Source organism: Leucoraja erinacea, chromosome 9, assembly GCF_028641065.1.
Source record: "Leucoraja erinacea ecotype New England chromosome 9, Leri_hhj_1, whole genome shotgun sequence".
Classification (NCBI taxonomy): domain Eukaryota; kingdom Metazoa; phylum Chordata; class Chondrichthyes; order Rajiformes; family Rajidae; genus Leucoraja; species Leucoraja erinaceus.
The window spans coordinates 39685592-39701404 of record NC_073385.1 but is presented as its reverse complement, the minus strand read 5'-3'; the positions used below and the strand labels follow the sequence as shown (position 1 = coordinate 39701404).

Sequence of the window (15813 nt, the reverse complement as noted above, 5' to 3'; positions counted from 1 at the left end):
GAGTCAAGGATGGTGGGTTTGCCTCCCTGGTGCCAGGATCTAGGACGTCAGGGACCGGTTGCAGAGCATCCTCAAGGGTGAAGGGGAGCAGCTGGAAGTGGTAGTTCATGTCGGCACAAATGACGTTGGGAAGAAGAGGAAAGACATTCTGCAGCGTGACTTCAGAGAACTCGGAAGGCGGCTGAAAACTGGTTATCTCCGGTTTGTTTCCAGTTCATCGTGCTAGTTTGAGGGCAGGAAAGGGAAGATAGGGAATCTGAATATGTGGCTGAGGAGCTGATGTGGGAGACAGGGGTTTAGATTCTTAGACCACTGGGATCTGTTTTGGGGGAAGGGTAAATTGTACAAAAAGGATGGGTTGCACCTTAACAGGAGGGGGATCAGCATTCTGGCAAGCAGGTTTGCCACTGCTACATGGGTGTGTTTAAACTAAATAGTGTGTGGGGGGGGGGGGGGGAGGAGACAAACTGGAGATGTAAGGATGGAGTTAAAGGGAAAGAGAATATAAGAAAAGTAAGAAAGACACCAGAATGAACAGGGCAGAAAGCTCAGGAAGGGATAGGAGACTATGGCCAAGTGAAATAGGAATTGATGTGAAGGGTGAGGGGAGTAATGGATTAAAAGTATTATATATGAATGCACGAAATATAAGAAATAAAGTGGATGAGGCTCGGATAGAAATTGACAAGTATGATGTTGTGGGAATTACAGAGACATGGCTGCAAGAGGACCAGAGCTGGGAACCGAATATTCAAGGGTATATGTCCTATCGAAAAGGCAGACAAGAGGGCAGAGGTGGTGGGGTAGCTTTGTTGGTGAGGAATGTACTTCAGTCCCTTGCAAGGGGTGACATAGAATCAGGAGATGTAGAGTCAGTATGGATAGAACTGAGAAATTGTACGGGTAAAAAGACCCTAATGGGTGTTATCTACATGCCCCCAAACAGTAGCCTGGATATAGGATGCAAGTTGAGCTAAAATTGGCACGTCACAAAGGTAATGCTACGGTTGTTATGGGAGATTTCAACATGCAGGTAGACTGGGAAAATCAGGTTGGGAAGAAAGGGATTTTTTGGAGTACCTCCGTGATAGATTCTTAGAGCAGCTTGTACTGGAACCAACCAGGGAGAAGGCAATTCTGGATTTAGTGTTGTGTAATTAACCTACTTGAGGAAACTCGAAGTAAAGGAGCCATGAGGCGGTTGTGACCATAATATGATAAGTTTTAATCTACAATTTGAGAGGTAGAGGGGAAAATCGGAAGTGTCAATATTACAGTTGAACAAAGGGGACAATGGAGCCATGAGGGAGGAGCTGGCCAATGTTGACTGGAAAGATACGCTAACAGGGATGACAGTAGAACAACAATGGCAGGTATTTCCGGGAATAATACAGAAGGTGTAGGATCAGTTCATTCCAAAGAGGAAGAAAGATTCCAAGGGGAGTAAGGGGTGACCATGGCTGACAAAAGAAGTGAAGGACTGTATAAAAATAAAAGAGAAGTATAAAATGGCAAAGATGAGTGGGAAGCCAGAGGATTGGGTAACTTTTAAAGAGCAACAAAAGATAACTAAAAAGGCAATACGGGGAGAAAAGATGAGGTACGGAGGTAAGCTAGCCAAGAATATAAAGGAGGATAGTAAAAGCTTCTTTAGGTAAGTGAAGAGGATAAAATTAGTTAAGACCAAAGTTGATGGAGGAACCGAAGGAAATTCACATTAGGCAGGAAATAGTGTTGGGTAGACTGATGATGGGACTGAAGGCTGATAAATCCCCAGGGCCTGATGGTCTGCATCCCAGGGTACTTAAGGAAGTGGCTCTAGATATCGTGGGCGCATTGGTGCTTATTTTCCAATGATCTATAGATTCAGGATCAGTTCCTGTGGATTTGAGGGTAGCTAATGTTATCCCACTTTTTAAGAAAGGCAGGAGAGAGAAAACAGAGAATTATAGACCAGTTAGCCTGACATCGGTGGTGGGGAAGATGCTGCAGTCAATTATAAAAGATGAAATAGCGGCACAAGTGGAATGCAGTAACAGGATTGGTCCGAGTCAGCATGGATTTACAAAGGGAAATCACGCTTGACCAATCTTCTGGATTTTTTTGAGGATGTAACCAGGAAAATGGACAAGGGAGAGCCAGTGGATGCAGTGTACCTGGACTTTCAGAAAGCATTTGATAAGGTCCCACTTAGGAGATTAGTGGGCAAAATTAGAGCACATGGTATTGTGGGTAGGCTATTGACATGGCTAGAAAATTGGTTGGCAGACAGGAAACAAAGAGTAGGGATTAACAGGTCCCTTTCAGAATGGCAGGAAGTGACCAGTAGGGTACCGCAAGGCTCGGTGCTGAGACCGCAGCTATTTACAATATACATCAATGATTTAGTTGAAGAGATTCAAAGTAACATCAGCAAATTTGCAGATGACACAAAGCTAGGAGGCAGTGTGAACTGTGAGGAGGATACTATGAGGTTGGGTGAGTGGGCGGATGCATGGCACATGCAGTTTAATGTGGATAAATGTGAGGTTATCCACTTTGGTGGCAAAAACAGAAGGCAGATTATTATCTGAATGGTGTCAAGTTTGGAAAAGAGGAAGTACAAAGAGATCTGGGGGTCCTTGTTCATCACTCACTGAAAGTAAGCACACAGGTACAGCAGGCAGTGAAGAAATCGAATGGCATGTTGGCCTTCATTACAAGGAGTTGAGTATAGGAGCAAAGAGGTCCTTCTGTAGTTGTACAGGGCCCTAGTGAGACCACACCTGGAGTACTGTGTGCAATTTTGGTATCCAAATTTGAGGAAGGACATTCTTGCTATTTAGGGAGTGCAGCGTAGGTTCACGAGGTTAATTCTCGGGATGGCGGGACTGTTATATGTTGATAGAATGGAGTGGCTGGGCTTGTATACTCTGGAATTTAGAAGGATTAGAATGGATCTTATTGAAACATATAAGATTATTAAAGGATTGGACACACTAGAGTCAGGAAACATCTTCCCGATGTTGAGGGAGTCCAGAACCAGAGGTCACAGTTTAAGAATAAGAGGTAGGCCATTTAGATCGGAGATGAAGAAAAACTTTATTACCCAGCTAGTTGTGAATCTGTGGAATTCTCTGCCTCAGAAGGCAGTGGAGGCCAATTCTCTGATGCTTTCAATAGAGAGTCAGGGGATATGGCGAGAAGGCAGGAACAGGGTACTGAATGTTCCTTTCAATTTTCCACACATAGACTGGGAAACACATTCTATAATGGGCTGGATGGTTTGGAGTTTGTAAAATGTGTGCAGGATAGTTTTTTGCAGCAATACATAGAAGTACCTACTAGAGAAGAGGCGGTGCTGGACCTCCTGTTAGGAAATGAGACAGGTCAGGTGGCAGAGGTATGTGTTGGGGAACAGTTCGGGTCCAGTGATCACAATACCATTAGTTTCAATATAATTATGGAGAGGGTCAGAAGTGGACCTAGGGTTGAGATTTTTGATTGGAGAAAGGCTAACTTTGAGGAGATGCAAAAGGATTTAAAAGGAGTGAATTGGGACATTTTGTTTTATGGGAAAGATGTGGAAGAGGACATGGAGGACATTTAAAGGTGACATTTTAAGAGCACAGAATCTTTACGTCCCTGTTCGGTTGAAAGGAAATAGTAAAAATTGGAAAGAGCCATGGTTTTCAAGGGAAATTGGACACTTGTTTCGGAAAAAGAGAGGCAGCTTGGAGTAAATGAGGTGCTTGAGGAGTATAAAGAATGTAAAAAGAATCTTAAGAAAGAAATTAGAAAAGCTAAAAGAAGATACGAGGTTGCTTTGGCAAGTAAGATGAAAGTAAATCCAAAGGGTTTCTACAGCTATATTAATAGCAAAAGGATAACGAGGGATAAAATTGGTCCATTAGAGAGTCAGAGTGGACAGCTATCTGCAGAGCCAAAAGAGATGGGGGAGATATTGAACAATTTCTTTTCTTCGGTATTCACCAAGGAGAAGGATATTGAATTATGTGAGGTAAGGGAAACAAGTAGAGTAGCTATGGAAACGATGAGATTCAAAGAAGAGGAAGTACTGACACTTTTGAAAAATATAAAAGTGGATGTCTCCAGGTCCGGACAGGATATTCCCGAGGACATTGAGGGAAGTTAGTGTAGAAATAGCAGGGGCCATGACAGAAATATTTCAAATGTCATTAGAAACGGGAATAGTGCCGGAGGATTGGCCTACTGCGCATGTTGTTCCATTGTTTAAAAAGGGTTCTAACAGTAAACCTAGCAATTATAGACCTGTTAGTTTGCCGTCAGTGGTGGGCAAATTAATGGAAAGGATACTTAGAGATAATATATATAAGCATCTGGATAAACAGGGTCTGATTAGAAACAGTCAACATGGATTTGTGCCTGGAAGGTCATGTTTGACTAATCTTCTTGAATTTTTTGAAGAGGTTACTCGGGAAATTGATGAGGGTAAAGCAGTGGATGTTGTATATATGGACTTCAGTAAGGCCTTTGACAAGGTTCCTCATGGAAGGTTGGTTAAGAAGGTTCAATTGTTGGGTATTAATGGTGGAGTAGCAAGATGGATTCAACAGTGGCTGAATGGGAGATGTCAGAGAGTAACGGTGGATGGTTGTTTGTCAGGTTGGAGGCCAGCGACTAGTGGGGTGCCACAGGGATCCGTGTTGGGTCCACTGTTGTTTGTCATGTACATCAATGATCTGGATGATGGTGTGGTAAATTGGATTAGTAAGTATGCAGATTTTACTAAAATAGGTGGTGTTGTGGATAATGAAGCAGATTTTCAAAGTCTACAGAGAGATTTAGGTCAGTTGGAAGAGTGGGCTGAAAGATGGCAGATGGAGTTTAATGCTGATAAGTGTGAGGTGCTACATCTTGGCAGGAAAAATCAAAATAGGACGTACATGGTAAATGGTAGGGAATTGAGGAATGCAGTTGAACAGAGGGATCTAGGAATAACTGTGCGCAGTTCCCAATCCCGCAGAATCTCATGTAGATAGGGTGGTAAAGAAAGCTTTTGGTGTGCTGGCCTTTATAAATCATCAGAGCATTGAGTATAGAAGTTGGGATGTAATGTTAAAATTGTACAAGGCCAAATCTGGAGTATGGTGTACAATTTTGGTCGCCCAATTATAGGAAGGATGTCAACAAAATAGAGAGAGTACAGAGGAGATTTACTAGAATGTTGCCTGGGTTTCAACAACTAAGTTACAGAGATAGGTTGAACAAGTCAGGTCTTTATTCTTTGGAGCGCAGAAGGTTAACGGGGGACTTGATAGAGGTCTTTAAAATGATGAGAGGGATAGACAGAGTTGACGTGGATAAGCTTTTCCCACTGAGAGTAGGGAAGATTCAAACAAGAAGACATGACTTGAGAATTAAGGGACAGAGGTTTAGGGGTAACATGAGGGGGAACTTCTTTACTCAGAGAGTGGTAGCTGTGTGGAATGAGCTTCCAGTGGAGGTGGTGGAGGCAGGTTCGATTTTATCATTTAAAAATAAATTGGATAGTTATATGGACGGGAAAGGAATGGAGGGTTATGGTCTGAGTGCAGGTAGATGGGACTAGGGGAGAATACGTGTTCGGCATGGACTAGAAGGGCCGGGATGGCCTGTTTCCGTGCTGTAATTGTTATATGGTTATATGGTTATATATGGTAATGTGGATGATCAGCGATGATCACAGTGAATGGCAGTGCTGGCTCGAAGGGCCGAATGGCCTAATCCTGCACCTATTATCTTTTGTTCCAGATAATAGCAGTCAGCACTTCACTACCTGAGGCATGGTCACTGCCCAACTTGCGTAGAAACTCAGTAAGATAGAACCCCTATAACTGGACTAGTACAGGGCAATGCATAGTTAATCTGAATGACAGCGAGATCTTACCTAATACACATTGGTTGATTTAGATTACATTAACTACTTTAGAGCAGACTACAAAAGAATAAAGCTTGGAGAGTCATAGAGCATGGATACAGGCCCTTCATCCCAACTCGTCAATGCCAACCAAGATGCCCTATTTAAGCTAGTCCCATTTGCCCACATTTGGCCCATATCCCTTTAAATCTTTCCTATCTATATACCTGTCCAAGTACCTTTTGAATATTGTTATTATACCTGCCACAACGACCTAATCTGGTCGCTCTTTCCACATACCTACCACACTCTGTGAAAAGGTTGTTCCTCATGTTCCTATTAAATCTTACCCCTCTCACCTTAAACCTATGACCTCTGGATCTTGATAAAAGGCACTGTGCATTTACCAATTAATTACCCGAATGATCTAATATACTTCTATAAGATAAACTCTCAGCATCCTGCACTCCAAGGAATAAATTCCTAGCTTGTCCAATCTCTCCCTATAGCTCAGGCCCTCGAATCCTGGCAGCATTCTCGTAAATCTTCTCTGCATTTTTCCCAGCTTAACAACATCTTTTCAGAGCAGGATGACCAAAACTGAATACAATGCTCCAAATTTGGCCACACCAAGGACTTGTACAACTGTAACATAACAACTTCTATACTCAATACCCTGACTAATGAAGGCCAATGTACCGAAAGCCTTCTTGGCCACCCTATCTACCTGACACCACTTTCAAGGAACTATGTACCCGTAAGCCTCAATCCCCCTGCTCTACAACACTCCTGAGAGCCCTACCATACACTGAAGGTCTGGCCTTGGTTTGACTTCCCAAAATGCAGCACCTCACACATCTCCATTAATCTCCATTAACCGTTCCTCAACCCACTTGCCCAACTGTTCAAGATCCTGCTGTAATTTTTGAAAACCACCTTCACTGTCTACATCTACCATCTACTTTAGTGTTATCAACAAACTTACCAAAAATGCCTTGTACATTTTCATCTTAATTGTTGATATAAACCACAAACAGCAATCAACCCTGTATCATCTCTGAGGCACACCATTAGTCACAAACTTCCAGTCTGAAAAACAATCTTCCACCATCACCCTCTGTTTCCTTCCATGAAGCTAGCTCTCCCTGGATGCCATACGAACTAACCGTCCCGAGCAGCCTATCATATGGAACCCAATCAAGGGTTTTGTTGAAGTCCTCGTAGACGACATCTACAGCCTTGCCCTTGTCAACCCAGTCCAATAAGTACTTTGCAAATCCATTTTCTAAATTACAGATTTTGTTCCTGACAGGAAAATATTTAAAATTATTTATCAATATGGAAATGTTAGTCACACACATCTTTCATATAGAATACAGCACAAGAATACATCACTGCCTACTTAAACTAAACCCCTACTATCTGCATGTGCTTCATATTCCTCCATTACCTGCATATCCATGTGCCTATCTAAAAGCCTCTTGAACACTACCATTCCATCTGCTTCCACCACCATCTCTAGTAGCACATTTCAGACCGCCACAACTCTGTGTAAAAAGATTTGCTCTACACATCTCCTTTAAACTATGCCCTCTAGTATTTGTCCAACGCATATCCAAGATAATTTTTAATACATTTTATTAATTTGAATCAGATTTAAATATTTCATACAAACCCCAAAAAACAATGACAATGTTTTACCATTACCTTGCACTGTTCCTCTCTTTCCTCGGCATGCATCCATATAGGTTTATTTTCATCTTGGAAGAGAAATTTGTTTGTTTTTTTAAGATATAAAAGCATCACAAATTGTGGTTTTTGACATTTGAATAATTTAACCTTTCACAATCCTTAGAAATATTTCAAAATTAAAATATTAATTTGATTTGAGACAGCACGAAAAGGATGTGCAATGCAATGTAAAAAGAGTAACAATTCAGACAGCAGAAGGCAATATCCATTTTATAGCATATTGTTTGTTCATTATTGCCCATGAGCCTCAAAAGCCTGCTTATTAGTTTTGTCACTGGCACAAAACAATGGAAAATAAACAAGCAACATTTATACATAGTAACATTCTGCTCATTGAAATTAACTGGGGGAAAAAAAAATCACCATAACCATCCACTCACCATCCACACAGCCAAATTCCCTCTCGTGAGCACGAGTGAGAATCTCCTTGTACAATGTTTCTGCTTGCTTGAACTTTCCTTGCTTTAGGTAGCAAGATGCCTAGAAGAGCAGAAACCTATTATTAGCTCGGAATGTAGGATTTAAAGTTGCAATACATCACGTCAATAAATTCCCATCAAATGTATACCTTTATTAAACTGTGTGCATCTTTTCAATCATTTGTGAATTTGTTCCTTTTTACTGCTACAGCATTTCAACTTTTACCTTTTAACACATATCCCTGTAACAATTGTTTCTCCTGTCAAAATGCATCACTTTGTGCTAATCTATTAAAATTTACCATTCACAAAATTAATCCATGGTCCAAATCAAGCTGGCGTGGATGGCTACTCGTAAAAACACTTTTTCACACATAGAGTTGTGAGTCTGTGAGGCAGAGAATTCCACACTTACAACTCTATGTGTGAAAAAGTTGTGAGAAGGAAATGAGCAGGGCAAAAAGAATACAGGGTATTGCTTTGGCCCCTTGAGGACCAATGTGGTGGTCTATGTGTGGAACCAAATGAGATGGGCACGGTGTTACATTAATATTTATCATCTGCATTTGCCATGAAGGTGGTCCATTTACTAGTCAAGAGTTAAGAGTGCTTTATTGTCATATGTCCAAGACGGGACAATGACATTCTTACTTGCTGCAGCACACCAGAATATCTGAATATGTGAACATTGTATATAATGGGGGGGAAAAAAAGAAAAAGTTCAATAAATAACAAATATAGTGCAAATAACAAATAATAATAGTCTTTTGCAGTTCAGAGCTCATAGCTTATTCGTTGTGTTTAATAGCCTGATGGCTGTGGGGAAGAATCTGTTCCTGAACCTGGATGTTAGTCTTCAGGCTCCTGTACCTTCTTCCTGATGGCAGTGGTGAGATAAGTGTATGGCCAGGATGGTGTGGGTCCTTGGTGATTTTGTGATTCGTCCAACCACAGTGGTGTCATCGGCGAACTTGATGATGGAGTTCGCACTATGACCGGCTACGCAGTCATGGTATAGAGTGAGTAAAGCACACAACCTTGAGGTGCTCCCGTACTAATTGTTACTGAGGATGAAGTGGTTCCTCCAATTCAAACAGACTGTGGTCTGTGTATGAGGAAGTCGAGGATCCAATTGCAGAAGGATGCACAGGGGGTACTATAAAGGTGGTCATGGAAAAGGGATTAAAAGAAATGAATAATGATGTATTGGAATATATTAACATTACATAACAGGTGATGGAGGTCATAAGGCATATAAAGGTGTATACCTGGCCAGAGCCTGATCAAGTGTGTTCTAGGACACTGTGGGTACCCAGGGGAGAAATTACAGGGTACATACATCATCATTACCATTGGTGAAGCAACGGAAGACTGAACGTAGCTAACATTGTGCTTTAAGAAAGCTGCAAAGTTGAAACTCGGTCGTGTGAAAGTTATCGACGAGGAATCTGAGGGGCAAGATTCACCAACAATTGGAAAGGCAAGGACTGATTGGGAATAGGCAACATGACTTTGTGTGTAGGAAGTTGTGTCTCACAGATTTGATTATGTTTTTTGAAGGGGTGACCAAGAGAATTGATGGGCACAGTGGTAACATGGCCTATGTGGGCTTTAGCATGTGGATGATGTCCAGCATGGTAGGCTAGTTTGGAAGGTTAGATCACAGCAAAGAAAACAAAGAGTAGTGATGGAGGAGCATCATTTTGGCTGGAGGTGTATGATCAGTGATGGCCCGCAGGCATCAGTGCTGAGACCTATTATTTGTAATATGTATGATGTGGATAAAAATGTTGATGGATTTGCCAGTAAATTTGCAGATGACAATAAAATTGGTGGAATTGCAAACAGTGAGGAAGTTTGTCAAAGGACACAGCAGGATATAGATCAGGTAATGATATGGATGAGGAAATGGCAGATGGAGTTTAATCCGAGCAAAAGTGAGGTGTTGTATTTTGGGAGATCAAATGCAAGGGGAAAGTATTCATTTAACGGCAGGACCCTTAACAGTGGCAATGTACCAATAGATCTTGGGATTCACATCCATAGCTTACTGAAAACAGCAACACAAGTAAATAGAACAGTAAAGAAGGAGTATGGTACGCTCATCTTCATTGGTCAGGTCACCAAGATTAAAAGTCAACAGGTCAAACTGCTAGTTTATAACATTTTCACTCGGCTGCATTTTCTTCTTACGATTGTGTGAGGTTCCTATGGGAGCTCCACTTTCCTTCCACATCACAAACGGGCTGGTCAGCATGTTAAATTAGTCCCGATGCAATTGGAGAACAGAAAAACCAAGAGGAAGTGATCGGGAATAATGAGAAAATTAACACTTGTGCTCACCACGTGGGAACCTATTGAAGGAGTTTTGGAAGCCTATAATGTATTGAATCCATTGCATTTTGTTTGTCCATTTCTTCCCCCATTAAAGAATTCAATTATGGCTGGATAAGCATACCCTTCTGTTTGTAATGCAGTTTGATTATTTTCAGTATACGTTTGCCTTTTAGATGTTTCCATTAGAGCTTCATGCTCCCTTGGAAAGCAGCCAACATAATCTAAAGATTTTGACTAAAGATCCATGTCCTATCACAGTCATCAAATTAACTTTTCCATAGTTATAAAATCTGCTTCCATCTCCCTTTTTGGATGGGAAAGTAAAATTAGCATGCAACTTGCAGACAGTGCAAATATTTAAATTTCCCATACTTGCTGACGATTCACAGTGGGGAATAAGTCACTATGTTCCAAATGGCATTCTAGTGGAGCACAAACTTTCTGAAAATCCCCAGCATTTACCTTGGGTAGTCTGTTAAGAGATCCTCATTTGAATTAAGATTACATGCCTACGCGGATGGCAAGAATAAGCAATCTTTGTTTAATTATTCGTGTTTGCTCAAATGTCTTCATCTTTTTAGGTATGATTTTAGATAAAATAATTTTATTCATCTACATTTTGTAATCATTTAAATAAAATAGTATTTTTGAGTATTGAAATCTTTTACAATCTCAGACATTCACAAACTTAAAAAATAAAAAAATGACAATACTGACAATATAACTATTTAGTTTATACATGTGCCCAATCTTAACAAATAGCAATTCACCACAACCCATGCAGATATACACATACTACCCTTTCAAAAGATGTGAACTTAGCTTCGACCAATTTTTTCAGGTGGGTCAAACCAGAGCCTTTCAATATCTATATTAAAAATTATTCTACCTTCTCCATTTTATCATTGATGATAATAACAAATATCAATTCAGGAGGAATTAATGATCATGATTATCAATTATCATATAATTAATAATTATCAATTGAGGATGAATTTCTTTAACCAGAGGGAGGCGAATCTGTGGAATTAATTGTCACAGAGCACTGTGGAGAGATTGTTAGGCTCTTGATTAGTAAGGGCATCAAAGGTTACTGGGAAAAGGCAGCATAATGAGGTTGAGAGGGAAATATAGATAAACCATGATCGAATGGCGGAGCAAACTAATTCTGCTCCAATATCTTATGGTCAAATTCAGCAAATGATGAAAGTGTTTTTCATCAGTTTATCTCAAAAGATTCTTCATTGCAATGAATGTTTTTGTTAAGATTTCCCCACATTCTTTGTTCTAGTTAGTTCCTCTCATGACTCGTGATTACTGCTGTTAATAGCATCCTCTCTCTAACCTCCCAGTTGTCGACCTTGGTGCCATTTTTTTTGTTCACAAATAAGTCAGTCCGATGGTCACATATTCAAATACAAAGCAATAGAGCCTGAAGCACAATCTCAGTGTAGTACTGAAAATGCTGCATTGTTGAAGATGGCATTTTTCAGGTGAGATGTGAAAACCATCTGTGTACCAGAGCCACAGGAAAAGTCTCATGGAAAAACCTTTTCAGCCATTCTGGCTAACCACTTGCCCTTCAGCTCACATTATGACAACAGTTTATTTGACTATTTATCGTAGTATACTTTGTAGATTCTGTATATTACAGCATATATGTCAGGACCACAACCGTTAATTTCTGAAACACAAGATTGTGAAAATCATCATTTAAATGCTAGCTGTTGAGAGGTTGAGAGATGCAGTGGGGAAGGAGAATTGGGTTTGTTTGTGTATGGAGCTCAAGAGGAAGACAGAAACAAGAACGATAACAAGCAGCTGAGATGGGATGTTACAAAAACAGGAGTTGAAAAGATTGTTGACCAATGTCCCAGAAATTACGTCAGTTCAGTTGATCAACAATCACATAAAAACATGGTGACATGTTGTCATTACAACTCATCTCCACTTTCAGTAGAACAGTTTATGATGCGCATGCAGTCTTACCAAATTATTTTTTGTCTTTGCCACATTGGGATCGTCAGGCCCAAGTTTGGTTTGGTAAATCTCCAATGCTCGCTCATAGTAATACTCTACTTCTTCATACTTCCCTTGGTTCTGGCACAATAGTGCTAAATTATTTAGTTGTTTGGCCACATCAGGATGATCTCTGCCCAGCACCTGAAGAAACAGAAATGGCACTGATAAACCTACACCATTTCTGAAACATTCACCAATATTATTTCCCAATGAAAAGGGTTACTCAGCAAATGCTCAGGTAACCACAATTACATTCACAGGTTAGCAAATACTCCATGAAAGTACAAAACTAAAAAATGTAACAATAAACGTGAACAACCAGACAGATTTAAATTCCATAGGAGCTGAATACCCACATTCAAATTGAGCAACCATCAATGTCAATTAAAGGAGGGAGGGAACCTGAGGAGGACTTACCGTATTTCCCGACAATGAAGACGCACCCCCATTTTGAGTCGCAAAATTTTGAAGGCTGGCGGGACATAGAATGTCTCGCTTTCAAATAAATAAAGAAATAAGTACATAAGAAGAGAGTGACAGTTCAATTTGCCCACATAAGATCTCCTCCAAGAATGATTGAGGGGGGGGGGGGAATGCTTTCACAGCATGTGGGGAGTCTGGCCCGGGTCAGCACGGGCAGGAGCGTTGAGAAGGAGGGGACGGGGATCTTCACAGATCGGCGGCGATCCGCGGGGCCAGGGAGGCTGAAGCGGCCGCCGGGACCGGACCTGAAACTGGGGGGTGGAGGGGGGCGCTCGCAGGTGGAGAGATGGCCCCTGGGCAAAAAATTCGGCCGAGCATGGCCGGCGACACAGTGCATGAATCAGTTGTGATCTGTGTCTTTCAAGAGCAAAGGTCAGAGCGGAGCGGGTCAGCGGGCGATGGATAACAGGACAGCGGGCGGTGGAGCTTACTCCTGTGTCGGCGCAGTCAAGGGACCAATTGAGGTTACTCGCACTGACACAGTAGTAAGCTCCACCGCCCGCTGTCCTGTTATCCATCGCCCACTGTCCCGATCCGCTTTATGATCTTTGCTCTTGAAAGACACGGACCGGGCAGTGAATGCCATGCAATGTCACTCAGCGCAGCAAGTGAGGCCATGTCTTGCTCCCGGCCACAGTCGGAATTTAAGGATTTGCGGGAAGCGGCTGACATGATCGAGGCTGGAGAGCGGAAGGAGAGAGGTGTTCAAACGGAGAGCACAGCCAGAGGTGAGCGGGCTGGCAGAAGGCGCTGAGGTGGCAGCCTGTTCCACTGTCCAGTCCCGGTGGCCGCTCGCAGCCACCCGAGCTACTTCCCTTCCCGGCCACAATGCAGTGGCTCCGCGCCAGGAGTGTCATGGCAGCGGTGAGCGAGTTGCTGACATGATCCCCGACCCCCCCCTCTCCCTTCTCAACGCTCCTGCCCGTGCTGATCCGGGCCAGACTCCCCACACGCTGTGAAAGGAACTCTCCACCCCCAGCGGTGCTGTCCTTTTACAGCCGCTTCCCATCAGCTGCCAGCAATGAGGGATAGATTTGGCTATCCCTCAGTACAGCAACATCGTTACTGCCTTATTTCTGGGTTAAAAATAGTGTCTTCATCGCTGGGAAATACGATAATTAGAATATTTCACATATGCAAAGAGATGGACATAGCTGAGAGCCATATCGATTCTCTGGAGCAAAGGAAGGAGAAAAGAGTCCACAAATTGTCCTGGTGTGGATGAAGGTATAGAGGGATTGGATATCCATGGTAAAAAAAAGATAGCTCGGAGCATCAAAACAAAAAAAATCCCACGTTGATAACTTCAACAGTGATATATTACTAAAAGGATCATCACCTCCACCATAACTTAAGATATTTCCTACAAAAAGTTGATAGGCTGAACCTAAAGCAGCATCACTTTACTTACTAACCTTCTCACGGATCTCCAATGCCCTTTTACACATGGGCTCAGCCTCTCTGTATTTTCCTCTTTTTCCATGAAGTACTGCAAGATTATTTAATGTGGCTGCAACCTGCAAAGAGTCCGATTAGAATATTACAAGGATAATTCTTACATTGAGGCAGCCATATTTGAAATGTACAATGCAATCAAAAAATCAATGTTAGAAATATCAAACAAGATTTTTAAAAGTGGATATCATATCTGTGTTTTGTAAAGCAGCTTCATTATTTGTCAGACATATTGCCATAGAAAAAATAAAATCATGTAAGGTCTTTGGATAATTCTATTTGTAGGCAAATATGGTTTTTAATTTAATCAGGGGATCAAGGATGTGCACATAATGATTTTTTATCTGATCCATGAGAGGCATTCACAATTTAACCTCCCTACCTGGTCATCATTAAGGAATGGTAGATGTTAATCTCACCCTGTTGGTTTAACATCAAGAAATATTTAAACATTATTCTCATTTCCATGCAAATAACATGCATAACCACAAAGTTAATCTGAAATAATAATACGAACCGCTGGATGGTCTTTACCCAAAGTCTTCTCCCGAATAGCCAAAGCATCATGCAACAGGTTTGCAGCCTCTTTGTATTTATTCTGGTCCCTAAGCAAGAGTTAAAAAACAAACATCAATGGTACACTACAACATTTTACTGAGCTCAAGAATGTAAAGGCTTTCAGTTGCAGATTTATAGACATACAGCACAGAAAGAGGCCCTTTGGTCCACCATATCCATGCCCACCTTCAAGTGCTCGTCTGTACTGATCGTATGAAGCAATACCTGACGACAATTCATGAGCTTGCCAAAATGTTTCTTAAATGTATGACTTATGTCCATAATGTTCTCGGGCAGCATGTTCCAGATTTCAACCACCCCAAAGTGAACAATTTTGTTCCAGATCCCTACTAAACATCTTAATCCATAAACCTATGCCCTCCCATCTCAGACATCTTTGGGGAAATGTTTCTTGGCAACATCCTGGTAAATCCCTTCTGCTTCTTTCCCCAGTGCAATTACATCCTCCTTATAGATTGTTTGCTCTTAGACATCCTAAATATGTGCCACTAAGTCATTTGCTGTACCAACATTAAATACCAGACCCTATAATGATGTGTTCAGATACTCAAACATAGTGGCTTTCATAATAAAATGGGTTGCAATTGTAGTTATCAAAAATAATTTACAATTGGCAGCACAGGTAGAGCTGCTGCCTCACAGTGCCAGAGACCCGGGTTCGATTCAAACTACAGGTGCTGTCTGTGTGGGAGTCTGTACATTCTCCCTACTATGTTTACATATCTGTTGTGCTGCTGCAAGTAAAAATGTCATTGTTCCGTTTTGACGACTCTTATGCACAAGCATTCCAAATTCCATTGTCTGTTTTGCATTTCCCTACATCCTAAATCGGATAATTTCCATTTGCAAACTTTATTTTATTGTCTCGAGTGACCTCCATACCCGCCATATACCTGATTCTCCCAA

The 15813-nt window shown here is 41.5% G+C and overlaps 1 protein-coding gene across 5 annotated transcripts in view; it reads right to left on the bottom strand.

Moving 5' to 3' along the window:
• Positions 1-15813, bottom strand: part of klc1a (kinesin light chain 1a) — a 67336-nt gene that overhangs the window by 36144 nt on the left and 15379 nt on the right. For all 5 annotated transcript variants that reach the window (XM_055640600.1, XM_055640602.1, XM_055640599.1 and 2 more), the window contains 5 exons: positions 14846-14933; positions 14289-14390; positions 12358-12531; positions 7993-8092; positions 7568-7620 (listed from right to left, as the gene is read on the bottom strand). In XM_055640600.1, the coding sequence (XP_055496575.1) occupies positions 7568-7620; positions 7993-8092; positions 12358-12531; positions 14289-14390; positions 14846-14933 (517 nt within the window). The remainder of the gene's footprint in view (positions 1-7567; positions 7621-7992; positions 8093-12357; positions 12532-14288; positions 14391-14845; positions 14934-15813) is intronic.